The following is a 27,614-nucleotide window of genomic DNA, read 5'->3' on the forward strand; positions in this document are numbered from 1 at the left end:
CCTGTAATCCCAGCTACTCAGAAGGCCAAGCAGGAGAATCACTTGAACCTAGGAGGCAGAGGCTGTAGTGAGCCAAGATGGAGCCACTGCACTACAGCCTGAGTGAGAGAGTGAGACTTTGTCTCACCAAAAGCAAAAAAAAAAAGAAAAGGAACGGGAGAATGTTCTCCTTTTTTTATGTTCCCTGGAAGAGTTTATTGTATAAGAATTATGTTGTTTCTTCCTTAAATGTCAGAAAAAATTCAGTGATGAAGTTGTCAGGGCTTAAGAGCTTTCTGTGTCGGGATATTTTTAATTATGGATTTAAGTCAGTTAAAAGATACAGGACTATTTAGATTGTCATTCCGTCTTGTGTCAGTTTTCCTATCTAAAGTTTGAAAATGTTTTGACATGAAGTTGCTTGTAATATCTTTTTTATCATTTTCATGACTGTGGGATCCTTATTATTTCTGCTTTTAGTTTTAATTTGCTTTCTGTTGCCTCTTGAGATGGATGTTTAAATCATCCTTTTCAACTTTTTCTCTTATGTATTTATTTAAGACTATTTTGTTTCCCTTTTAGTGTGGTTTTAGCAGCATCCCTCATGTGTATTATTATCTTATCAGTCAGTTTAAAATGTTTTCTAATTTTTGGGTTTTTTAAATATGACCTGTGAGTTATTTTTAAATACATTATTTAAAATCTGGATTCTTAGGGTATTTGTCTATGTATCTTTAGTTAGTTGATTTCTAGCTAAATTCCATCATAGTCAGAAAATATATTCTATGTGATTTATGTCTTTTGAAGTTTATTGAGAGTTACTTCATAGCCTTTTACATGAGTAGACCTGAAAAGATTGCTATCTGTATTGTTTTTACAGTATTCACATATAGTATTTAGGTCAAGTTTGTTAATTCACTGTTCAACTTTTCCTTATATCTGTGGATTTTATCAGCTTATCATATCAATTACTGAGAGAGGCTTATAAAAATTTTAAACTGTATTTGTCGATTTATCTGTTATCCTACAATGGATTACCATCCTGGGATACCATCATTCCCACTGACTTTGGAGGGTCCATTTCAATGGCAGTATCTATAACCTTTGCTTCCAGACCAGCTAGCAATAGATAGCCTTTATTGTGCTTTTCAGAGACATTTTTGTTCCCCTCATGTGTGTATTTTTCAATGCTGTGATATAGGAAGTATCTTCTAAGGCATAGTTGGGGTGTGTGTATGTGTATTGGAAAGGGGATTATCTGAGGTAAATCACATATGGTAAATCCACCTTAATTTTCCAAGCTCTTTAAGTTTTCAAATCATTTCCTCTGAATTAGATCAAATAATATTTGGCAACGCAACTTCATTCAGTATAGGTCACTGTCAATTCAAAGTTTTGTCAACTAGTTGGTTGCACAATATAAACCTCTCCCAACTACTCAGAATAATACTGAATCCAGGGTCTCCAGTAGATATAATCATGTCAGTGATTTTAGCCCTACATAGAAGTATATCAGCATTTTCTTCTCTTGCTGATCAAGCATCTTCAAAATCCATTCCCATATATAACCTACATAACTGTCATGTTTCAGGCAATACATATGTGGTGGATAGAAAAATGGCATCTCAAAGGTGCCCACATCCTAGTCTCAGAACCTGTGAATATGTTCTCTAACTTGATTAAAGGGACTTTGCAGCTGTGATCAGGTTTATCATCTTGAGGTGGGGAGATTATCCTGGATTATGTGGGTAGATCCAGTGTCATCACAAAGGCCTTCATAAGGGAGAACCAATCAGGAGGGTCAGAGGGAGAGACAGAATGTGATGAGAAAGCCAAGGTCGGAGTAGTTTGGGGTCATGAGCCAATCTGGTAACCTGGAAGCTGGAAAAGGCAAGGAAACTTGTTCTCCCCTAGAGCCTCCAGAAGAAACCATCCCTGCTGACCCTGTTTAGACTTCCAGAACTCTAAGGCTATAATTGTGTAGTTTGGACCCACTAAGTCTGTGGTAACTTGTTATAGCAGCAATAGAAAACTAGCATAATATATTAGCAAATCTTGCCATTTTTTCCCCCTTCAAATATGTACTTACCTGGCATGCAATTTTGTAATAAGGACAGTCTGTGATCTGACTCTAATTGTGGTTCTGGAAGCAAAGAGGGATGATCAGATAGAACCTAGGAGACGATAGCATTCCCCTGCAGGTGACTGCCTCCAATGAGGTCATTATAGAAACCGCTTGTGCTGGTAAGCAAGACTCAGGGAATTTAGAGATTCAGGTGCTTGGAGTCTGCTAGGTCTCCCAAGCTCCTCTATTTGAATTCTTTGGGTCCCAGTCTTTCTTTGCCTTAACTTTCAGATAAGAGGTCCAGTAAAGTTATTAACTTCTTCTGTACCGTAATTAGTAGAACTGGAGCTGATCCTTAAAATAGTCTTAGAAGCTTCCTGTCTTACAGTTCTGAAGATCAGAAGTCCTAAAATCGGTCAGGTGCAGTGGCTCACACCTGTAACTCCAACACTTTGGGAGGCCGAGGTGGACAGATCACCTGAGGTCAGGAGAGACCAGCCTGGCCAGCATGGTGAAACCCCGTCTCTACTAAAAATACAAAAATTAGCCGGGCATGGTAGTGAATGCCTACAGTCCCAGCTACTCAAGACGCTGAGGCAGGAGAGTCCCTTGAACCCAGGAGACGAAGGTTGAATTGAGCTGAGATCGTGCCACTGCCCTCCAGCCTGGAATTGTGAGACGCTGTCTCAAAAAAAGAAGTCCCAAGGTTACGTTCCCTCCGGAGGCTCTAGAGGAGAATCTCCTTTGCCTTTTCCATCTTCTAAAAGCTGCCTGCATTCCTCTGCTCATCCCCGCTTACTGGATTTTCAAAGCCAGCAACATAGTATCTTTAGACCTCCTTCTCTTGCCTGGTATATCTCAGCACTTCGGGAGGATCACTTGAGGTCAGGAATTTGAGACCAGCCTCGCCAACATGGTGAAACCTTGTCTCTACCAAAAAAAGACAAAAATTAGCCAGGCATGGTGGCACACCACTGTAGTCCCTGCTACTCAGTTGGCTGAGGTAGGAGAATTGCTTGAACCTGGGAGGCGGAGGTTGCAGGGAGCTGAGATCATGCCACTGCACTCCAGGGCAACAGAGTGAGACCCTGTCTCAAAAATAAAAAATAAAAAATAAAAAAAAAAAACAAGAAAACAATGCCAGGCATGGTGGCTCATGCCTGTTATTCAGCATTTTGAGAGGCTGAGGCAGGCAGATCATTTGAGGTCAGAAGTTTGAGACCAGCCTGGCGAACATGTTGAAAACTCTGTCTCTATTAAAAATACAAAAATTAGCCGGGCGCGGTGGCTCACGCCTGTAATCCCAGCACTTTGGGAGGCCGAGGCGGGTGGATCACGAGGTCAAGAGATCGAGACCATCCTGGTCAACATGGTGAAACCCCGTCTCTACTAAAAATACAAAAAACTAGCTGGGCATGATGGCGCGTGCCTGTAATCCCAGCTACTCAGGAGGCTGAGGCAGGAGAATTGCCTGAACCCAGGAGGCGGAGGTTGCAGTGAGCTGAGATCGCGCCATTGCACTCCAGCCTGGGTAACAAGAGCGAATCTCCGTCTCAAAAAAAAAAAAAAAAAAAATTAGCTAGGCATGGTGGCAGGTGCCTGTAATCCCAGCTATTTGGGAGTCTGAGTCAGGAGAATCACTTGAACCAGGAGGCAGAGGTTGCAGTGAGCCAGATGATGCCATTGCACTCCAGCCTAGGTGACAGAGCGAGACTCAGTCTCAAAAAAAAAAAGACAACACAACAACCAGATCTCCTTCTCGCTCTGACCTTTGCTTCCAATGTCTCATTGTTACATCTCCTTCTCTTAAAAGGACCTTTGTGATTATATTGGGCCCACCCAAATCATCCAAGATAATCTTCCCATCTCAAAGCCCATACCCATAATCACATCTACGGTGTCCCTTTCGCCTCGCTGGATCACATATTCACAGATTCCCTCCAAGGATTCGGATGTGACATCTTTGGAGGAGCCATTCTTTTGTCTACCATACTCATGTTTCAGTTGTAGACAGAAGAATCTAATTCATCTGTGATAAGCAGAAAGGGGAACTAACTGGTTTATTGAATCATTGGAATGGCTATAATAGAAGATTCTCAGAGCTATGCTTTGTACTAGGAAGCTGCTTTGGAGGTCAGCCTGACAGCGCAGCCTCTGCCACAGCTTCAGCCAAAACCCCTCTACCACTGTGCTTCCAGAAGGATGCAGTCATGCAACCACTTCACAGTACTCACCCTGCCTTCAGTAAGGGTTCGTCTCCTAGTGACAGCTAGGTCTTAAGAAATGCTGGCAGGAAGGGAGTCTAGGAAACGCAGTTTCTAGAGATTTAGCAACCTCTAGTCTTATACACAACATCATGATTGAAATACTGTTAAGTGAGCCAGGCTTTAAAATATGCAGCGTATTAGGTGTTGGGGAAGCCTTTAGTACGGAGACAGATGGTGTTTGAGCAGCCACCCAAAGGGAGTGAAGGAGCAAAGCCACAGAGATAACCTAAGAGAACAGCATTCCGAGCAGAGGGAACAGTTGTAAAGGACAATGCCATGAGTAAAATAGCCTTTTGTTTTTGGATCATTGAATAGGCATACTAACTTTGAATTTTCATGAGAGACTTCTCTTTTTTCCTCCCAGAAAAACAAGAGAACAATGTACTTCCTTGTAACAAAAAATATGATTGTATTTCACCAAATCTATAGTGTCATCCATTTGAAGACACATTTTTGTTTTAGGAACCAATAAGAAAAAAAAAATGCTGCCAATTAAACTGTAACTTGCCACCGGTTATAAGATATACTCTGACTTTCAAGATGTTACAATGTGAAAAACGAACTAACTGCGTGTGAGAGTCAGGGAAATGGGCCAGGCGCGGTGGCTCATGCCTCATGCCTGTAATCCCAGCACTTCGGGAGGCCGAGGCGGGTGGATCACTTGAGGTCAGGAGTTCAAAACCAGCCTGTCCAACATGGCAAAACCCCGTCTCTTAAAAAAAAAAAAAAAAGTTAGTGAAATGGTCAAGATGCATGGATAAGATGGATCCGGCTGTTTTCTTTCATTTGACTGTTAGTCTTTGTTTTCAGAACTGTGGAAGATTTGAAAAATAATGAAAGCCAATGGAAAGATTCCCCACTGGCAACTAGACACCGCGAAATGCTAAAGCGCTGTAAAACTCAGCTTAAGGTTTGTATAGTTAATTGGCATAATTGTAGAGCAGCCTCATAATGATAATTTTCTCAATAGAATATATATCTTGAGCGAGCAGTTTAGGGTCCTTACTTTTTCTTCATTATTCTTTTCCCTTTAGATAAAATAGCACATTTTAAAACTTGTTGATACCTTACTTACATCTGTGTATAATGATTTAAGTCTCAGGACAGAATATGGGTAGATATGCTTATGCCAGGACTATGAATTCTTAATGGGTTTTATGATTCTCAGTTTAACCTCACCTCCCCTTCCCTACCTTATGCAAAGCCCTCCTCACCTGCTCTCCCAGCCACTCACCCCAACATTCACACACACTCCGGTATATCTAGCCATGCATTTTCATGATCTTTGACAAAGCAGATCTGTGGTAGTGGAAAGATCTTTTTCCTTTGCCCCTGTTCTTCTTTTTTTTTTTTTTTTTGAGATGGAGTTTCACTCTTGTTACCCAGGCTGGAGTGCAATGGAGTTTCACTCTTGTTACCCAGGCTGGAGTGCAATGGCGCGATCTCGGCTCACTGCAACCTCCGCCTCCTGGGTTCAGGCAATTCTCCTGCCTCAGCCTCCCGCGCTGGGATTACAGGCAGGCACCACCACACCCAGCTAATTTTTGTATTTTTAGTAGAGACGGGGTTTCACCATGTTGACCAGGATGGTCTCAATCTCTTGACCTCGTGATCCACCCGCCTCGGCCTCCCAAAGTGCTGGGATTACAGGCGTGAGCCACTGCGCCCGGCCCCTGTTCTTCTTTTAATGAAAATGATTTGTCACACCAAACCTAACTAAAGATGGGAATTATTCTTGATGGTGAGACATAGCTAAAAATGTATGCCAACTGACATTGTACAAAGAAAGCATAGATAGCAAATGTATGCATTTTTCTTCTATTCATGTTCCAGTTATCAACCTGAATGTTAGCTGGTCATGCATTCTGTTTAATAGTAGGATATTATGTGGAAAGTTTACCTGACATAGCTTTCTGGTACAAGTTGAGATTTCAATTTTATTTACAAATGGGCTAGACTTCTTTAAGATGCACAGTTCACCAGGGGCCCTTATCTGGGGTCTGTGGACACCCCAAGCAGTCCACAGATGTGTTTTAAGATGTGAAAAATGCAAATGTATGCATTTTTCTTCTATTCATGTTCCAGTTATCAACCTGAATGTTAGCTGGTCATGCATTCTGTTTAATAGTAGGATATTATGTGGAAAGTTTACCTGACATAGCTTTCTGGTACAAGTTGAGATTTCAATTTTATTTACAAATGGGCTAGACTTCTTTAAGATGCACAGTTCACCAGGGGCCCTTATCTGGGGTCTGTGGACACCCCAAGCAGTCCACAGATGTGTTTTAAGGGGGTCTGTAAACTGCTTAAATGGCCAGGGGTGGTGGCTCATGCCTGTAATCCCAGCACTTTGGGAGACTGAGGTAGGCAGATCACCAGAGGTCAGGAGTTCAAGACCAGCCTGGCCAACATGGTGAAACCCCGTCTCTAGTTAAAATACAGAAATTAACTAGGTGTGGTGGCACACACCTGTAATCCCAGCTATTTGGGAGGCTGAGGCAGGAGAATCACCTGAACCCGGGAGGTTGCAGTGAGCTGAGATGGCACCCCTGCACTTCAACTTGGGGAACAAACCGAGACTCTGTCTCAGAAAACAAACAAAAAAACAACTGCTTAAATTTCTATGTCAGTGTATGCCTCCGTGTGTGTGTGTGTGTGTGTGTGTGTGTGTGTGATTCTATTAACAGGCCTCTAGGTAGGAATTCCGTGTGTGTGTGTGTGTGTGTGTGTGTGTGATTCTATTAACAGGCCTCTAGTAGGAATTCTGTGTGTGTGTGTGTGTGATTCTATTAACAGGCCTCTAGGTAGGAATTCCGTGTGTGTGTGTGTGTGTGTGTGTAATTCTATTAATAGGCCTCTAGGTAGGAATTCCGTGTGTGTGTGTGTGTGTGCGTGTGTGTGATTCTATTAACAGGCCTCTAGGTAGGAATTCTGTGTGTGTGTGTGTGTGTGTGTAATTCTATTAACAGGCCTCTAGGTAGGAATTCCATGTGTATGTGTGTGTGTGTGTGTGTGTATAATTCTATTAACAGTCCTCTAGGTAGGAATTCTGTGTGTGTGTGTGTGTGTGTGTGTGTAATTCCATCCACAGGCCTCTAGATAGGAATTCCATCCTTAGTGGACCAGCATTTTGTCCAAGGGCAGCTTGTAAAAGGTGGTGCCGGAATACTGATTGTTTGGCTTTTTCCCACTGTTTACCCTGACACCCAATCACCACCCTCTCCCAATCAAGTTATTTATAGGCCACGGTAGTAACTCACCACTTTATGCTAGACTTGGTGGCACTCAGTGGTTTGTACTCAGTGGTTTGCTTGCCATGCCTTTGTTTTTCTCAGGAAAAAGATCGTGGGATACAACTAGCATCTTCTGGCTAGTTAGAGATGAAGCTCTAGACAGTCTGGAACCCAGATTTCCCATCCCCTGGCCCCAGTCCCGCTGTAGGGGTTTAGCTGTTGACTAATCTTTGGGTATGGGCATCCTGCTTCCACAGAAACTGGTACGGTGCAAGGCCTGCGCTGATGCTGGCCTGCTTGACGAGAGCTTCCTGAGAAGATGTCTGAATTTTTATGGCCTTCTCATTCAGCTGCTGCTCCGCATCCTGGACCCCGCATATCCCGAGTGAGTGAACTTCCTTCTCTTTCCCTCGTCCCTCCCTGACTGGGCTGTGTTGTTTTTTTTAAGTCCTGCAAAGTTGATAACTAAAACTAAAACCCTTTCTTTATCAATAACTCACTTCTCTTGGCCAGGCGCAGTGGCTCACGCCTGTAATCCCAGCACTTTGGGAGGCCAAGGCAGGCAGATCACCTAAGATCGGGAGTTGAAGACCAGCCTGGCCAACATGGTGAAAACCCTGTCTCTACTAAAAATAAAAAAAAAAATGTTAGCCGGGTATGGTGGCATGTGCCTATAGTCCCAGCTACTCGGGAGGTTGAAGCAGGAGAGTTGCTTGGACTGGGGAGGCGGAGGTTGCAGTGAGCCAAGATCGTGCCACTGTACCCCAGCCTGAATGACAGAGTGAGACTCCATCTCCAAAAAAAAAAGGAGGAAAAAAAAATTAATTTCTTGGAAGGGTGTGGTGGCTCACACTTGTAATCCCAACACTTTGGGAGACCAAGGCGAGTGGTCACTAGAGGTCAGGAGTTCGAGACCATCCTCCAATATGGTGAAACCCCATCTTTACTAAAAATGCAAAAATTAGGCCGGGCACGGTGGCTCATGCCTGTAATCCCAGCACTTTGGGAGGCCAAGGCAGGTGGATCACCTGAGGTCGGGAGTTCAAAATCATCCTGACCAACATGGAGAAACCCTGTCTCTACTAAAAATACAAAATTAGCTGGGCATGGTTGTGCATGCCTGTAATCCCAGCTACTCAGGGGGCTGAGGCAATAGAGTCATTTGAACCCAGGAGGCAGAGGTAGCAGTGAGCCCAAATTGCGCCACTGCACTCCAGCCTGGGCAACAAGAGCAAAGCTCCATCAGAAAAAAAAAAAAAAGAAAGAAAGAAATTGTGCTTGCTTTGGTAGCACATATACTTAAAAAAAAAAAAAAAGAAATCAAGGAAAGGGCCGGATGTGGTGGCTCATGCCTGTAATCCCAGCACTTTGGGAGGCCAAGTTGGGTGTATCACTTGAGTTAGGAGTTCAAGACCAGCCTGGCCAACATTCCAAAACACCATCTCTACTAAAAATACAAAAATTAGCTGGGCGTGGTGGCAGATGCCTGTAGTCGCAGATACTCTGGAAGCTGAGGCAGGAGAATCACTTGAACCCGGGAAGTAGGTGTTGCAGTGAGCTGAGATCATTCTACTACACTCTGGCCTGGGCACAGAGTGAGACTATCCCCACGCAAAAAAAAAAAAAAGAGAGAGAGAGAATTTACTTCAGGTTGTATTTATATAGACTATGTAGTTATATTGATAGGTGTTTTCCCTGTAATTAGTAATTAGTTACAATAATAGGTGAATGTCAACATCTGTTATTTTAATTTTGACAAGTATTTCTTTAAAATTTGCTATAAAGTCTTTGATTGATAGAAAAAGAAATCTATACATTGGAAGCCCAAAGCTGCAGATGATATTAGGCCCTCCTAAGCACTGGGTCCAGGAATACCCAGCTAATTCACTGAGTGAGTTAAGAACGTTGTTGATCACTTTGTCATCAACTGGTCATCTCCAGGCAGCCATTTTTGTTTTGTTCATTATTATTATTTTACTGTTATGAAGTCTCTGGTTCACTGATGTTGGTGAGATTGGCCCAAGTCCCCTAAAGGAGTGGAAAATATTATTTAAAATATGTGTGTAGCTCTGTTATCTCAGACAGTTTGAGTTATACAAAATGATGAAATAGGACCTTTTAATTTCCTTCCTATTTTACTTATTATTAATTTCCTTCCCATATTACTTAAGACATAAAGAAGGCTGGGTGCGGTGGCCCACACCTGTAATCCCAGCACTTTGGGAGGCCAAAACAGGCGGATCACCTGAGGTCAGGAGTTTGAGACTAGCCTGGCCAACATGGTAAAACCCTGTCACTACTAAAAACAGGAAAATTAGCCAGATGCGGTGACACATACTTGTAATCCCAGCTATTCGGGAGGCTCAGGCATGAGAATCACTTGAACTCAGGAGATGGAGGTTGCAGCGAGTGAGTTGAGATTGCACCACTGCACTCCAGCCTGGGTGACAAGAGTGAGACTCTGTCTCGGGGGATAAAAAAGAAATCAAGTAAAGGAAAACATTTCATATATACCCCAGCATACGCACTGTCTTCATTATTCCCTGTTCATTTCTGGTTGTAGTTTCTTTGCCTGTTTGTTTATTACATAGTTGTATTACAGAATGAGTTTTTTTCCCCAAATAAAATACTTACTTAATGGTAGCATAACACTCCCTGTAATTTGATGTACTATAATTTCACTTTGTAAATTATGCTTTTTTTCTCTTTGACAGTATAACACTGCCTTTAAATTCAGATGTCCCCAAGGTATTTGCAGCATTGCCTGAGTTTTATGTAGAAGATGTTGCAGAATTTTTATTTTTTATTGTACAGTAAGTGCCTTTAATACTTTACATAGTTCTAATAAGTTTTTATGCATAATACAACACGATATTCTGAGCTATGTTGCAAACCTCCGTTTCATGCCTGAAATTTTATGTAACCGTTTTCACTGAATGCTGCCTAGAAACTGGAAAAAATAAATCCAACGGTGGCACCAGTCCAATTCCAACAATATCTCAAAGACAGAGGCAGGATTAACAGTGCAGATAATGTGTTCTGTGAAAATTGAGTTGAATTTCTAATAGTTGAATATATGTCTCTGAGCAACAGAAGGAGCAAACAGTTTATAAATAGCTGAATGAACATCCCAAACCTAAAAATATCCACATCTATATTTTGTACTAAAATTTGTCTCAATTTGTAAAATTGGAGAATGCTTATGAAAAAATGGTTTGAGTTTATAACTGATATTGTAGGGTTGTTGTTTTTTTTTTTTTTTTTTTTTTGAGACAGAGTCTTGCTCTGTCGCCCAGGCTGGAGTGCAGTGGTGCAATCTCGGCTCACTGCAATCTCCACATCCTGGGTTCAAGTGATCCTCCTGCCTAAGCCTCCCGAGTAGCTGGGATTACAGGTGCATGCCAGCACACCTGGCTAATTTTTTTTTTTTGAGACGGAGTTTCGCTCTTGTTACCCAGCCTGGAGTGCAATGGCACGATCTCGGCTCACCGCAACCTCCGCCTCCTGGGTTCAGGCAATTCTCCTGTCTCAGCCTCCTGAGTAGCTGGGATTACAGGCATGCACCACCATGCCCAGCTAATTTTTTGTATTTTTAGTAGAGACGGGGTTTCACCTTGTTGACCAAGGTTGGTCTCGATCTCTTGACCTTGTGATCCACCCGCCTCGGCCTCCCAAAGTGCTGGGATTACAGGGTTGAGCCACCGCGCCCGGCCCTTTTTTTTTTTTTTTTTTAAAGTAGAGACAGGGTTTTTCCATGTTGGGCAGGCTGGTCTCAAACTTCTGACCTCAGGTGATCCACCCTCCTTGGCCTCCCAAAGTGCTGGGATTACAGGTGTGAGCCACCGCGCCTAGCCTATTGTAGGGGTTTAATTTTTTTTTTTCCGAAATCCTTTTTGGTTTATCAAATTCACATTTTATTTCTAAAACATTGCAGGTTAGAAGAATTGCAGTTTCAATCCCTTGGCACCATGATAGCACATATGGCTAGCTGAGGGAATGGTATATGAAGTCTATTGTGAAAAATAAAAGTCGTGCTGGGCACTGTGGCACATGCTTGTAGTCTCAGACATGCGGGAGGATTGCTTGAGCTAGTTCAAGACCAGCCTGGACAATGTAGCAAGTTTGCATCTCTTTAAAAAAAAAAAAAAAAAGCCAAGTGTGGTGGCTCATGCCTGTAATCCCAGCACTTTGGGAGGCTGAAGTGGGCGGATCACAAGGTCAGGAGTTCGAGACCAGCCTGACCAACATGGTGAAACCCCGTATCTACTAAAAATAAAAAATTAGCCAGGCATGGTGTTGCATGCCTGTAATAACAGCTACTCAGGAGGCTGAGGCAGGAGAATCCCTTGAACTCAGAAGGCAAAGTTGCAGCGAGCTAAGATCTCACCACTGCACTCCAGCCTGGGTGACAGAGCAAGACTCCATCTCAAAAAGATAAATAAATAAATAAAATAAAATAAAATAAAATAAAATAAAAATAGTATAGATTCCCAGTCATGAAATACAAATTGTGAAAGTTTTTTAACAAACAACAGAAAAAACAAAATTAGTGTAAATGATTCTAAAATAAGAGCCAAAACTAACTGGAGCAAGTTATATTGCTGTCGTAAAAGCTGCCTTAAAAAAAAAAGCCCGCCAGGCGCGGTGGCTCACGCCTGTAGATCCCAGCACTTTGGGAGGCCAAGGCGGGCGGATCACGTGGTCAAGAGATCAAGACCATCCTGGTCAACATGGTGAAACCCTGTCTCTACTAAAAATACAAAAAATTAGCTGGGCATGGTGGCCCATGCCTGTAATCCCAGCTACTCAGGAGGCCGAGGCAGGAGAATTGCCTGAACCTGGGAGGTGGAGGTTGCAGTGAGCCGAGATCGCGCCATTGCACTCCAGCCTGGGTAACGAGCAAAACTCCGTCTCAAAAAAAAAAAAAAAAAAGCCCAAATCGAGGCAGAGGTTCCAGTGAGCTGAGATCACACCACTGCACTCCAGCCTGGGCAACAGAGCAAGACTCCATCTCAAAAAAAAAAAAAAAAAAAAAAAAAAGATAATCCCCACTCATTGGTGACATGTGATTTTGATTGGTTCAGAATTTAAAAAGTGACTAAAAAGCATGGTTTATTTGTTGAAAAACCAACCTTAGGCCGGGTGCGGTGGCTCACGCCAGTAATCACAGCACTTTGGAAAGCCGAGGTGAGTGGATCGCGAGGTCAAGAGATTGAGACCATCCTGGCCAACATGGGAAACGCTGTCTCTACTAAAAATACAAAAATTAGCTGGGCATGGTGGCGCCTGCCTGTAGTGTAGTCACAGCTACTCGCTAGTCTGAGGCAGGAGAATTGCTTGAACCCGGGAAGTGGAGGTTGCTGTGAGCCAAGATTGCACCACTGCACTCCAGCCTGGCACCTGACAATGAAACAAGACTCTGCCTCAAAAAAAAGAAAAACCAACCTTGGAATTTAAGCAATTCAAGTCACATTTTAAAATCTGTTCTATGTACACTAATACAAAAAAACACCTATTTGAAAATTTTCATTTATTCTCCTTTTCAGCAGAGATTTAAAAAAATAACTCTATCAAAAAAATTTTGTATGACTTTTTGGTAGTAATGATCTTTTGTGAAGTTTATCTGATTTAATCATAGCTTTTGTTTATAGTTAATGTAACATGCTACAGCCAGTAACCATGTTTCGTTTGAAATCCGTGTCATTACAGTGTAAATAGTCACTGTAAACTGAGCGAGTTCAAGGACACTCCTAAACCTACTTATCGTGCCGTCCCCTCCTCACTTACTGACACCAGCCTTCACCAAGGTGAGTTTCTCAGCAGTTTCTCACGGTCTCTGTCTTGCCCTCCTTGCCTCTCTTCAGATACTCTCCCCAGGCGCTTTATGAGCCCTGCACTCAGGATATTGTGATGTTCCTTGTCGTGATGTTGTGCAACCAGAACTACATCCGAAACCCGTATTTGGTGGCCAAACTTGTAGAAGTCATGTTTATGACCAACCCTGCTGTTCAGCCACGAACCCAGAAGTTTTTTGAAATGATTGAGAACCATCCTCTCTCTACCAAGTTGTTGGTACCTTCCCTGATGAAGTTTTATACAGGTAGGTTGCTGGGACACAGTGTAGCATATGGCAGGCCAACCTAGGCAGTCTTCTAAAGTCGCCGTCTGGTGTTGCTGTCAGCCTGTTACCTACTATCCTGACATGTACCTACAGCCTGCAGAGGGTGTACTTTTAGTTCTTCTTCCCCTGAGTAGTTGGGAGTAGGAATAGTTGGTAGTAGGAGAGCCATTCCACGTACTGATCTCTGATGATTCAGCAGAATCCATTTCACCAAGACTCGATTAGCACCAAGATTCAATTGGTATCAGCCACACAAGTCTGTGGTGTTATCTGAGTGGAATTATCTGGTTCCTTTTACCTTTCAAATTAAAGCATTTGTTTTCTAACACTACCGTTTCCAAAGTGTGGGTATAAGAGGGAACTTGTTAAAAATGCATATTCTTGGGCCGGGTGCAGTGACTGATGCCTGTAATCCCAGCACTTTGGGAGGTCGAGGCAGTGGATCACTAGGTCAGGAGTTTGAGACCAGCCTGGCCAATATGGAGAAACCCTGTCTCTACTAACAATATAAAAAAAAAAAAAAAAATTAGCCAGGTGTGGTGGCAGACATCTGTAGTCCCAACTACTTGGAGGTAGGAGAATTGCTTAAATACAGGAGGCAGAGGTTGCAGTGCGCTGAGATGGTGCCAGTGCACTCCAGACTGGACAACAGAGTGAAACTCTGCCTCAAAAAAAAAAAAGAAAAAGAAAAAGAAAAAGGCCGGGTGTGGTGGTGGCACATGCCTATAATCCCAGCTACTCAGGAGGTTGAGGCAGGAGAATCACTTGAACCCAGGAGGCAGAGGTTGTGGTGAGCCGGTGTCTCGCCATTGCGCTCCATCCTGGGCAATAAGAGCAAAACTCCCCCCCACCGCCAGAAAAAAATGTATGTTCTTGGACCCCACTTAAACCAATGGAATCAGGATTTCTGGGGGGATCTTAGGAGCATTCATTTGAGCATTCAGTTGTTCAACACATATTTATTGAGCAACTTGAGCATCTACTATTTGCCAGGCACTATTCTAGGAGCTCAATTAGACTGTTGAAAAAGATAGCATGTGAAACACTCTGAAAGGAAGTCTTCCCTCTATTTAATTATATTCCCTTTTTTTTTTTTTTTTTTAAAGACGAAGTCTTGCTCTGTCACCAGGCTGGAGTGCAGTGGAACGATACTGGCTTTCTGCTACCTCTGACTCCCTGAATCAAGCTATTCTCCTGCCTTAGCCTCCCACATAGCTGAGATTACAGGCATGTATTTAACATGCCCAGCTAATTTTTGTATTTTTACTAGAGACAGGGTTTCGCCATGTTGGCCAGGATGGTCTCGATCTCCTGACCTTGTGATCCACCCACCTCGACCTCCCAAAGTGCTGGGATTACAGGCGTGAGCCACTGCACCTGGATTTTTTTTTTTTTTTTAGACGTAGTTTCACTCTTGTTACCCAGGCTGGAGTGCAATGGCGTGATCTCAGCTCACTGCAACCTCCGCCTCCTGGGATCAGGCAATTCTCCTGCCTCAGCCTCCTGAGTAGCTGGGATTACAGGCACGCGCCACCATGCCCAGCTAATTTTTTTGTATTTTTAGTAGAGACGGGGTTTCACCATGTTGACCAGGATGGTCTCGATCTCTCGACCTCGTGATCCACTCGCCTCGGCCTCCCAAAGTGCTGGGATTACAAGCTTGAGCCACCGCGCCCGGCCGATTTTTTTTTTTTTTTCTTTTTTTAAGACAGAGTCTGGCTCTGTCACACAGGCTGGAGTGCAGTGGCATGATCTCAGCTCACTGCAACCTCCACCGCCTCCCAAGTTCAAGCCATTCTCAGGCCTCAGCCCTCCTAGTAGCTGGAATCACAGGCATGTGCCACCACAGCCAGCTAATTTATTATAATTTTAGTAGAGATGGAGTTTCGCCATGTTGGCCAGGCCCATCTCAAAATCGTGGCTCTAAGCCATCTGCCTTCCTCGGCCTCCCAAAGTGCTGGGATTATAGGCGTGAGTCACTGCGCCTGACCTGTCACTATTTTTTTGAGGCATCTAAAGAATTTCTCTTCTTCCTTGGCCTTGTCATAGCCTCTTAAATCTAAAGCAAGTACACAAACACTCTGAAGATTTGTTATTGTCCTTACTTTGGCAACAGCAGGAAATGCTCCTGGCTAAAAGGCACCTTCTTGGCTAACAGGCACCTTTTTGGGTAAAAGTTCTTCTCTTTTTTTTTTTTTTGAGATGAAGTCTCACACTTCATCTCCCAGGCTGGAGTGCAGTAGTGTTATCTTGTCTCACTGCAACCTCTGCTTCCCAGGTTCAAGCAATTCTCCTGCCTCAGCCTCCCAAGTAGCTGGGACTATAGGCATCCACCACCATGCCTGGCTCATTTTTTTTTTCTTTTGTATTTTTAGTAAAGATGGGGTTTCACCATGTTGGCCAGGATAGTCTTGATCTCCTAACCTCGTGATCCACTCACCTTGGCCTCCAAAAGTGCTGGGATTACAGGCAGGAGCCACTGCACCTGGCCAAAAGTTCTGTTTAATCTCTTAGCCCTAGCCCTAGTAGGGGACAAGTGCCAGCCATTCGGATACACACAGTGCATTATGTATGTATAGAATAGGACCTTGTATGGTGGCTTGCATGCAGCAGGCTTGGTGGAAATGAAGATAATTCAGCATTCTTAGAATGATAATAAGATACCATTTCTGGCTCGGTGCGGTGGCACACACCTGTAATCCCAGCACTTTGGGAAGCCAAGGCGGTGAATTGCCTGAGGTCAGGAATTCAAGACCTGGCCAACATGGTGAAACCCTGTCTCTACTAAAAATATAAAAATTAGCCAGGCGTGGTGGCACAAGCCTGTGATCCCAGCTCCTCAGGAGGTTGAGGCAGAACAATCACTTGAACCTGGGAGGCAGAGGTTGCAGTGAGCTGAGATCATGTCACTGCACACCAGCCTGGGCGACAGACTCTGTCTCAAAAAAAAACTAGGGCAGGACATATACCAAAATATGAAGTGTGTTGGTTATATTTGAATGGTAGAATTGTAAATAGTTTTTATTTCTTTTTATTTTATTATCTGAACTTCTTAATTTTTCTACAGTAAACATGTATTATTAGTAGTAAAAAGAAAACAATTTTAGTTAAATATATTTTGTAGTCAGTGTTCTGGGCCTGTCACTGTGACTTCAGGATAATGTGTGTGTGTGTGTGTGTGTGTGCGCGCGCGCGCACGCGCGTGTGTGCACGTGCACACGCATGTACCTGCATGTGTGCACATGCACAACAGAACTGGACCTGTTCCCTATGAGACCAGTGCTGGGCCTAGTGGAGGCCTGCTGGGAATGTTCCAGAAGGTGATGGGTGGGGTTTGTTCTCTCTTTCCTCTTTGCCGTGTGTGCCCTCTGGCCTGGACCACCTCTGTAGTCATAGATGATGACATCTGCACTAATAATAGCCACCACTCATTGAATGCTTACTAATCCTTTCACTTAATCCCCACAGCAGTCCTAGAGGTAGTACTATAAATACCTCTGCTTTACAAATGAGAAAACTGAAGCTTAAAGGGGCCAAGAAGCTTGCTGAAGGTCAGTGGCTAGTGAGTGGCGGCAACCTGAGCAGTTGGCCTTTAGCACAGGTGCCCTTGACTACTGTGCTGGTCTTCCAATGGTTACCAAGGGGCTAGTTTGAGGGTACCCCAGAGGGAGGCATCGCAGACATACTCCTGTGTTCATCGCCTCCACGTGAAGACCTGCTGATTAGCTAGCTCCTGGTCCCTGAGCAGATGGGACTCAGATATAAATTAGAGTTGCCACACCCAAGATCACTATGTGGAACAATCTCCTCTTACACCACAGAGATAGTATTCTAGCTTAGAAAATGCTCACATTGGCCAGGCACCATGGCTCACACCTGTAATCCCAGCACTTTGGGAGGCCCAGGTGGGCAGATCACAAGGTCAGGAGATCGAGAACATCCTGGCCAACATGGTAAAACCCCGTCTCTACTAAAAATACAAAAACTAGCTGGGTGTGGTGGCTAAGATCATGCCACTGCACTCCAGCCTTGGCAACAGAGTGAGAATTCATCTCAAAAAATAATAATAAAAATAAGTTAGCTGGATGTGGTAGTCCACACCTGTAGTCCTTGCTCCCCAGGAGGCTACTTGAGCCTTGGAGTTTGAGGCTACAGTGAGCCATGATTGCCACTGACTCCAGCCTGGGCAGCAGAGTGAGACTGTCTTAAACAGAAAGAAGGAGAGGGCAGCAGGAGAGAGAGAGAGAGTGCTCTGTAAATACACTTTAGGATGCCAAGGCGGGTGGATCACCTGAGGTTAGGAGTTCAAAACCAGGCTGGCCAACATGGCAAAACCCTGTCTCTACAAAAAATATAAAAATTAGCCAGGTGTGATGGTGCATGCCTGTAATCCCAGCTTTTGGAGGCTGAGGCAGGAGAATCGCTTGAACCCAGGAGACAGACGTTGCAGTGAGCTGTGATGGCACCGCTGCTGTCCAGCCTGGGTAACAGAGAGTGTCTGTCTCAAAAAAAAAAAAAAAAAAGAATCAATGAAGTTGGCCAAGGGCGGTAACCCACGCCTGTAATTCCAACACTTTGGAAGGCCAAGATGGGCCGATCACTTGAGCTCAGGAAATTTTGGCCAACCTGGGTAACATGGTGGGACCTCATTTCTACTAAAAAAGTAAAAATCAGCCAGGCATGGTGGCATGCACCTGTAGTCCCAGCTACTTGGGAGGCTGAGATGGGGGGATTGCTGGAGCCTAGGAGATGGAAGTCGCAGTGAACTGAGATTATGCCACTGCCCTCCGGCCTGGGCAACAGCAAGATGCAATCTCAGAAAATAAAAAGTACAAAAATCAATTAAGTTTCAAAATAAAAGTATTTTATTTTTGTGATTTTTTTTTTTTTTTTTTTTTTTTTTTTTTTTTACATCAGTCAGTTCCTTAAGGAACATTTCTCAGAACTAGAAGGATACTGATAATCAAGATTCTCTTTAGGATTATTCTCAGCCAGGTGCAGTGGCCCACGCCTGTAGTCCAGCACTTTGAGAGGCCCAGGCGGGCGGATACTGTAGGTCAGGGGTTCGAGACCAGCCTGACCAACATGGAAAAACTCCATAACTACTTAAAAAAATACAACATTCCCCAGGCATTGTGGCACATGCCTGAGGCAGGAGACTCGCCTGAACTTTGTAGACAGAGGTTGCAGTGAGCCGAGATTTTGCCATCGCACTCCAGCCTGGGCAACAAGAGCAAAACTCCGTCTCAAAAAAAAAAAAAATTATTCTCTTCCCCAAAACTGATCTGAATCAGCAAGGCAAAGTAGATTCGATCTCTAATTCAGCAAATATTGGGCGAAGATGTCAAAATCTTTGCCATCGTGTGTCAGACATTCCAATTGGGAGACAGACTCTGGTACAGATAGATGTGGTCAGGGCAGTGGCTCATGCCTGTAATCCCAGCACTTTAGGAGGCTGAGACAGGAGGATCGCTTGAGCCCAGGAGGTTGAGAGTGCAGTGAGCCATGTTTGAGCCATTGCACTCCAACCTGGGTGACAGAGCAAGACCCTGTCTCAAGAAAAAAGGGAGAGATTTTGAGAGTGAGTGTGGAAAGGAGGCATAGGACTACTTTCAGAAGGATGGTCAGGGAAGGTCTCAGAGGAGAGGACTTTGGAGTGATGTTGAAAATATGACAACCATGAGCCATAAGAGGGTCTCAGCCATAGTGTGGCAGCACATGGGGCAGTAAGTATGAATACGTTGAGGCCTGGGCAGCAGAAGAATCAAGAAAGAAGGCAGCAGGAACCCTAGGGAGGAGGGAGAGGTTCGGTCCGCTTAAGGCCTTCTAGAGCAAGGACCTGGGAATTAGAACTTGAGCTGGCATGATTTTGAGGGAACCGTAGAAGTGACTAATAATTTTTTTTAATGTTGAGAGATGTATATTGTTTGTTTCGTTTTCTTTTTCTTTTTGATAGGATCTTGCTCTGCAGGCTAGAATACAGTGGCACAATCACAACTCCATACACCCTTGACCTCCTGGGCTCAAGTGATCCTCCTGTCTCCGCCTCCCAAGTAGCTGGGACTACAGGCGTATGCCACCAGAGCCGGCTAATTTTTGTGGCTTTTATAAAGACGGGGTTTCACTGTGTTCACCAGGCTGGTCTCAGACTCCTGAGCTCAAGTGGTCTGCCCGCCTGGGCGTCCCAAAGTGCTGGGAATACAGATGCAGGGCCCGGCTGAGATACATACTGTTACATAATAAATGAATAGTATTTACTTAATCTCTACAGTATTCAGAATTGGGGGCAGATATCAGGGGCTGTTTTAGATTGTATGCGGTGTTGGGTTGGTCCTCCAGTATCTTCCTCCTGAAGGCTTGCCTTCATCAGCACTCCACACTTTAGCTCATGCGTTTATACACTTAATAAATGACATTTAGTTCATCCTAAAGAAAGGTTGACTTAGGCCGGGCGCGGTGGCTCAAGCCTGTAATCCCAGCACTTTGGGAGGCCGAGGCGGGTGGATCACGAGGTCGAGAGATCGAGACCATCCTGGTCAACATGGTGAAACCCCGTCTCTACTGAAAATACAAAAAATTAGCTGGGCATGGTGGCGCGTGCCTGTCATCCCAGCTACTCAGGAGGCTGAGGCAGGAGAATTGCCTGAGCCCAGGAGGCGGAGGTTGCGGTGAGCCGAGATCGCGCCATTGCACTCCAGCCTGGGTAACAAGAGCGAAACTCCGTCTCAAAAAAAAAAAAAAAAAAAAAAAGAAAGGTTGACTTAATGAATACACGTAAGTGCATTCAGATCTTAATATGGTAGGTGTTAATTATCTTATTCTTTGATTTTTAAATAGCTGTTTTCTTTTTTGGTCACATGCACAAAAATGTGTTCTTTGGAAAAGATAGAAAATATCAAAGGCCAGGTATAGTGGCTCACACCTGTAATCTCAGTACTTTGGAGGGCTGAGGTGGGAGGATCAGTTGAGGCCAGGAATTTGAAACCAGCCTGGGCAACATAGTGAGACCCCCAACTGTAAAAAAAATAATTTTTTTTTTTTTTTAGACAGAGTCTTGTTCTGTCACCCACCCAGGCTGGAGTACAGTGATGTGATCTTGGCTCACTGCAACCTCTGCATCTGAGTTCAATTGATTCTCCTGCCTCAGCCTCCCAAGTAGCTCGAATTATGGGCACATACCACCACACCCAGCTAGTTTTGGTATTTTTATTAATAGTAGAGACAAGATTTTGCTATGTTGTCCAGGCTGGTTTTGAACTCCTGGCCTCAAGTGATCTGCCTGTCTTGGTCTCCCAAAGTGCTAGGATTACAGGTATGAGCTAGCCATAAAAAATAAGCCAGGCATGGTGGATGCATCTCTAGTCCCAGCTACTTGGGAGACAGGTGGGAGGATCACTTGAGCCCGAGAGGTTGAGGCTGCAGTAAGCCATTATCACACCACTGCACATCAGTTTTGAGTGACAGAACAAGACCTTGTCTCCAAAAAAATAAAATAAATTAGGCCAGGCATGGTGGTTCACACCTGTAATCTCAGCACTTTGGGAGGCCAGGGTGGGCATATCACAAAGTCAGGAGATCAACACTATCCTGGTTAACACAGTGAAACCCCATCTCTACTAAAAATACAAAAAATTAGCTGGGCATGGTGGCACTATAATCCCAGCTACTCCAGTGGCTGAGGCAGGAGAATCGCTTGAACCTGGGAGGCAGAGGTTGCAGTGAGCTGAGATTACTCCACTGCACTCCAGCCCGGGTGACAGAGCAAGACACCGTATCAAAAAAATAAAATAAAATAAATAAAATTTGTCATGAATTCTGAAATTTCTCATGCCTAAGCTTTTGTCATTTGGACATACAAGTTTGATTTTTTTTCCCCCTCTTTATAGGTTTAGGGGTGATAGACACTTTTTTTTTTTTTTTTGACACCAAAAATGGCCACTAGGATAGACACATTTAATAGGTATGTGATCCTCAGTAAAATTAAACCTAACTTTTTATCTGGTGAAGGATGTCCATTTGAGGTGCCATAGAATTTCTGTAAATTAATAACTTAAAATTGGGGAGGGAGTATGATAATTCAGCTTTTGGCCATTGGTAAGTGGATGTTATCCCAGTGATGGGGGTTTTCCTAGCCCTGTTCCTTTCCGTGTTGTGTCATTGTCAAATCTTCATTGTGAAACTTTTGTCTTTAAAAGCAGCTCATAATTTCTGTCCTGCCTTACATGCAAGAGAGGTGCAAAATTTCACCAGCTCTCTGATTTTGCAGATTTACATTCAGTCGCTATCATTGTTGGGGCAATAACTGGATTTGGAAAGTAAGAAAGTACATACCCCTCAGTCCCTTTGTCTTTCTTCTTTAGATGTTGAGCATACCGGAGCCACCAGCGAGTTTTATGACAAGTTCACAATTCGCTATCATATTAGCACCATTTTTAAAAGCCTTTGGCAAAACATAGCTCACCATGGCACCTTTATGGAGGAGTTCAAGTGAGTATGGGGCCCCTAATGTCACAACTTGCTTTCTTGCAAATCACAGGTAGGATTGCAGCTTAAAAGCTTTCACAGCTGGGTTCTTGTTGACTGTTTGCTTGGTCTCAGACTCCTTTGAGTTTACCACAAGGTGCCACTAAATGTGGGCAGGATTTTTTAAATGGCTTTACTTGCAAGATACTGCTGAACTTTAGATTTGTCAAGATACTTTGGGGGAGGTACAGAAGAAAAGATGCTATAGGGCGGGGTGTGGTGGCTCATGCCTGGCAATCCCAGCACTTTGGGAGGCCGAGGCGGGTGGATCACTTGAGATTAGGAGTGCAAGATCAGCCTGGCCAACATGGTGAAACTCCGTCTCTACTGAAAATACAAAACATTAGCCGAGTGTGGTGGCTCACACCTGTTATCCCAGCTACTTGGGAAGCTGAGGCAGGAGAACTGCTTGAACCCAGGAGGCAGAGGCTGCAGTGAACCAAAATTGTGCCACTGCACTCCAGCCTGGGTGACAGAGCGAGACTCTGTCTCAAAAAAAAAAGGAAGAGAAAAGATTTTATAAATATGCTGAGATGATGGGCTAAGTGTTTTTTGGTGTTTCTGTGATTACAGTGTTAAATGAAGTTGTCAGAATGAGTGAAACGACATCTTAGTGTCTTTTTTTTTTTTAATTATTATTATTTTTTAATAGAGATGAGGTTTCACCATATTGGTCAGGCTGGTCTCGAACTCCTGACCTCAGGTGATCCACCTGCCTCGGCCTCTCAGAGTGCTGAGATTACAGACGTGAGCCACCGCGCCCAGCCAATCTTAGTGTTCTTGAATGTTGGAAGGACTTTAGATTTTACAACAATGGGGTCAGGGTTATCATTTAAAGTGTCATTCTTTGTGGTAAGGCCCTAAACCTTAATTAAAGACTTTGCGTATACCTACCAGAAATCTGAGTGACTGCTTAAACCTGGACAGTAGTATTCCCTTCTCAATTATCTGTCAGTGCCTAAAAACGAAAGGTAGATGTAGATGCTGAACTCTTAAATTATGCTTCAAAAATTTTATCCTGTGCTCGCTTCGGCAGCACATATACTAAAATTGAACGATACAGAGAAGATTAGCATGGCCCTTGTGCAAGGATGACACGCAAATTCGTGAAGCATTCCATATAAAATTAAAAAATAGAAATAAAATTTTATCCCATCTACTTGGATCTTTTGCAACCCATGTTAGATCTTTGATCAAATCTAGCTATACTTGTTAACTGAATTACTAGTCAATGATGTACATTGCCAGTGGAATAACTATTTGCTAGATAGATTTTTGTGGAGTAAACTTTTTTTTTGAGACGGAGTCTCACTCTGTTGCCCAGGCTGAAGTGCAGTGGCATGATCTTGGCTCTTTGAAACCTCTGCTGCCTGGGTTCAAGCATTTCTCCTGCCTCAGCCTCCTAAGTCGCTGGGATTACAGGTGCCTGCACCGTACCCAGCTACTTTTCGTAGTTTTTAGTAGAGACGGGATTTTACCATCTTGGCCAGGCTGGTTTGAACTCCTGACCTTGTGATCCACCTGCCTCAGCCTCTCAAATTGCTGGGATTACAGGCATGAGCCACCATGCCCGGCCTAAATAAATTCTTTAAGTTAATTTTTTGTTTCCGTAAACTGCTCTCATGGGCAGAACTGTGTTCCAATTAAAGCCTGGCACAGGCTTAAGATACCAGGCTGACCCATGCCTTGGTCTGAATGGTGCTGATGAGAGAGCTTGTCCTGAACCTGCCATGTTCCTGAGATCAAGGCCTCCTGTCCTTGTTCACGGGAACTTCTCTTCCCCAGGCATGGGTTTGCCACCCCCAGTGACATGGTTGTAGACCCTGAAGTGTAGCTTCTCTTTTCTCTACAATCTGGCAGCTCCAGAGTCTAACAGAGGTAGGCCAAGCAATTTGAGTTCACCAAGTTCTCTCACTGTAACGTGACCTGCGGAACAGTTCCTTAGATTGGAAGATGCAGGTTCTAAAGTTAGTTAATATACCACTTTATCAATATTATAGGTTCCAATTTTTCTTCAGTGTGTCTGTCTTTGTTATAAGGAATAACTTTGTCAGTAGTTATCTTACATGTGGTTAATTACTTGTGTTTTCTTGGTATATTGGTGAGTATATGCGTATTTCCTATTCTAGTCTGGAAGAAGTGTTTTCTCTCCTTAAAAACATTGAGGGAGTGAGCCAGGGGTGTGCTGGTAAGCCTGCTTTGGGAAGGCGGGTGGGGGAGTCAGCATTTGCTGGTTTTCCATGGTGTGACTCTTTCCTCTGTTGCCCAATTTAAGGTGCCAGGGGAATCTGCTTATAAAATTCTGAAATATTTAGCACTTGACTGTCATAAGCCATGCAAGGTGGCACCAAAACACCACAGAAATGAGCTTATTACAAACAATTTAAAAGAATAACAAAATCTAGGCCAGGTGCGGTAGCTCATGACTGTAATCCCAGCACTTTGGGAGGCTGAGGTGGGAGGAGCGCTTGAGCCCAGGAGTTTGAGACCAGCCCTGGCAACGTAAGTGCCTGTCTCTACAAAAAATACAAAAGTTAGCCGAGCGTGGTGGCATGTGCCTGTAGTTCCAGCTACTGGGAGGCTGAGGCAGGAAGGCTGCTTGAGCCCTGGAGATTCAGGATACAGTGAGCCGTGATCGTGCACTGCACTCCAGGCTGGGCGACAGAGCGAGACCCTGTCTCAAAAAGAAACCAGATTAACAAAATCTAAAGAGAAGCTTGGTAGTCCTTGAGTTCCACAGTGCCTGACTTGTGCCAGGGGAGGCAGGCTTTTAGGGTGAGATAGTTGCACTCTGGGTGGAGGCTCTTGTCCCCTGGGATTTGCCGTGGCATTCTGCTTCAGGGAGATGTATGACCATGTACAATATAATTGCCTTTCCAGTTCCGGGAAGCAGTTTGTTCGCTATATAAACATGTTGATAAATGACACGACATTTTTGCTCGATGAAAGTCTGGAGTCTCTGAAGCGAATCCATGAGGTGCAGGAAGAGATGAAGAACAAAGAACAGTGGGACCAGTTGCCCCGGGTGAGGACATGGTCCAGATGCTTGGACAGCTTTGCAGGGCCTCTGCCTCTGGACATGGGCAGAACTGCTTTGGGGCTGCATTTGTGGGTCTGATGATATGCAGTCTGACTTGCTGGGATTTTCCTTCCATGAAATTATATTGCAGGGTTGGAATAGGAAAAATCTGAAAGATTTTTATCTGAAGCTAAGAAATGAATTGAGAAGTCTTTGAAAATGTACACTGAAAACTTTCTCTGCCTTTTTCATTTTAAAGGGCTTTTTTGGAGAAGAGCTTTTATTGTCTGAATATATTAAGATTCATGAACATAATTAGGAAAGAAATCTCTAGAATTATGTCTGCTGGACAAGATTTGTTCTTATGGGCTTCTCTAGGCAACTGTGTGACTCACTGAGGATCCTGAGGTGGGGTGGGTTTTTTCCTTTCAGTTGATCTTGGTTTTTATATTCAGTGATTAATAGAAAAGAAGCCTGGCTTGCTGACTGGCGAACACCAGCCTTTTTTTCTTCTTTTTCAGTTTTAACTTTTATTTTATATTCAGGGGATGGGATACATGTGCAGGTTTGTTACGTGGGTATGTCATGTGATGCTGAGGTTTTATGATTCAGCCTGTCACCCAGAGAGTGCGCATGATACCTCAGCGGTAGTTTCTCAACTCTTGCCCCCCCTCCCTCCCCTCTGGTGTAGTCCCCAGTGTCAGCTGTTCCCGTCTCTGTCCCTGTGTACCAATGTTTAGTTGCCATATACCTGCTTTTCTTTTTGTGTTTTAAGGTTCTACCCATTCTCTGAGTAAGGTCCTAAATACTCCCTCAGGTTGGTGTTCGCCAATCAGCATAGCTAAAAATTCTCACTTTCTCCTTTCTTATGTAATACCCACTTATGCCATTCACAGTGCTTGGTGTGCCCAGCTTATATTTTATTTACTTATTTGTTTTATATTATTATTATTATTAAAAAACAGAGACAGAGTCTCGATCTATTGCCTAGGCTGGAGTTCAGTAGCAGAATCATAACACACCACAGCCTTAACTTCCTGGGCTCAGGTGATCCTCCTGCCTCAACCTCCCAAATAGCTGGAACTACAAGCATGCACCACCATGCTTGGCTAATTAATTTTTTTTTTTTTTTTTTTTTGTAGAGATAAGGTCTCACGTGCTTGCTTCAGCAGCACGTATACTAACATTGGAACAATAGAGAAGATTACCATGGCCCCTGCTCGAGGATGACATGCAAATTCATAAAGCGTTCCATCCTTTAAAAATAAATATTAAGGCTGGGTGCAGTGGCTCACGCCTCTACTCCCAGCACTTTGGGAGGCCGAGGGGGGTGGATCACAAGGTCAGGAGTTCCAGACCAGCCTGGCCAGGATGGTGAAACCCCATCTCTACTAAAAATAGAAAAAACTGGCCTGGTGTGGTGGCAGATTTTTTTCTATTATTTTTTAATAGAAACAGAGTCTTGGCCAGGCATAATGGCTCATGCCTGCAATCTCAGCACTTTGGGAGGCCGAGCAGGCAGATCACCTAAGGTCAGGAGTTCGAGACCAGCCTGGCCAACATGGCGAGACCCAGTGTCTACTAAAAATACAAAAATTAGCTGGGTGTGGTGGGATGCACCTGTAATCCCAGCTACTTGGGAGACCAAGGCAGGAGAATCACTTGAACCTGGGAGGCGGAGGTTGCAGTGAGCTGAGATCATGCCCCTGCATTCCAGCCTGGGCAACAGAGCAAGGCTCATCTCAAAACAAAAGAAAAACAGAGTCTTGCTCTGTCGCAGGCTGGAGTGCAATGGCAGATCATAGCCCACTGCAGCCTACAACCTCTAGACTTCAGGCAGTCCTCCCATCTCATCCTCCCCAAATGCTGGGATTATAGTTGTGAGCCACCGTGGCCGGCCGGCGTATATTTTAGATGTTGCAATGCGGGGCTATAGCACGTTCTCGTATTCAGAGTCAATACTTAATAGCCTTTGTTTGTGAGCCAGCTGAACAAATACTATTGATTTTTCCTCTGTTAATGGATGAAAAGGGCACAAATAGTTCCTAATAATTGATATTTCAGAAATTATTTGGCTTTGAAGTCGCTTTCTACCTCCCACTGCCCTGGCTGTCCTGCTCATCTGCCTGACGTCTGAGCTTGGCGAGCTCCAACTCTCAGCCCTCAGGCTTCAGTTTCCTTTCCACTCGTGCTCTCTAGGTTAGTGTTTCTCAACAAGGGCACTAGTTGGAATTTTGAGCCTAGTAGCATATGGTATAATAATAACTCATGATGAGAAACCATCCCATGTATTGCAGGACATTTAGCATCTCTGTTTCCTGCCATTTAATGCCAGGGACGTACCCTCCTACTCCAGCCATCAGGCAGCTAGAAACACTCCCATACATAACCCGTTGCCCCACTGGTG

The 27,614-nt window shown here is 44.0% G+C and overlaps 1 protein-coding gene and 2 non-coding genes across 4 annotated transcripts in view; all 3 read left to right on the forward strand.

The window, feature by feature from the left end:
- UBE4B (ubiquitination factor E4B) overlaps positions 1-27,614 on the forward strand; it is a 153,857-nt gene that overhangs the window by 110,215 nt on the left and 16,028 nt on the right. For both annotated transcript variants that reach the window (XM_074380045.1, XM_039473879.2), the window contains 6 exons: positions 5,122-5,221; positions 7,802-7,929; positions 10,259-10,357; positions 13,409-13,644; positions 22,026-22,152; positions 25,069-25,213. In XM_074380045.1, coding sequence (XP_074236146.1) covers positions 5,122-5,221; positions 7,802-7,929; positions 10,259-10,357; positions 13,409-13,644; positions 22,026-22,152; positions 25,069-25,213 — 835 coding nt within the window. The remainder of the gene's footprint in view (positions 1-5,121; positions 5,222-7,801; positions 7,930-10,258; positions 10,358-13,408; positions 13,645-22,025; positions 22,153-25,068; positions 25,214-27,614) is intronic.
- LOC120366147 (U6 spliceosomal RNA) lies at positions 23,209-23,314 on the forward strand. Its single transcript, XR_005580895.1, has one exon. It is a non-coding gene; the product is annotated as a U6 spliceosomal RNA (small nuclear RNA).
- Positions 26,364-26,468, forward strand: LOC120366164 (U6 spliceosomal RNA). The gene has a single exon (XR_005580912.1). It is a non-coding gene; the product is annotated as a U6 spliceosomal RNA (small nuclear RNA).

This window comes from Saimiri boliviensis, chromosome 11 (genome assembly GCF_048565385.1).
Source record: "Saimiri boliviensis isolate mSaiBol1 chromosome 11, mSaiBol1.pri, whole genome shotgun sequence".
NCBI lineage: Eukaryota > Metazoa > Chordata > Mammalia > Primates > Cebidae > Saimiri > Saimiri boliviensis.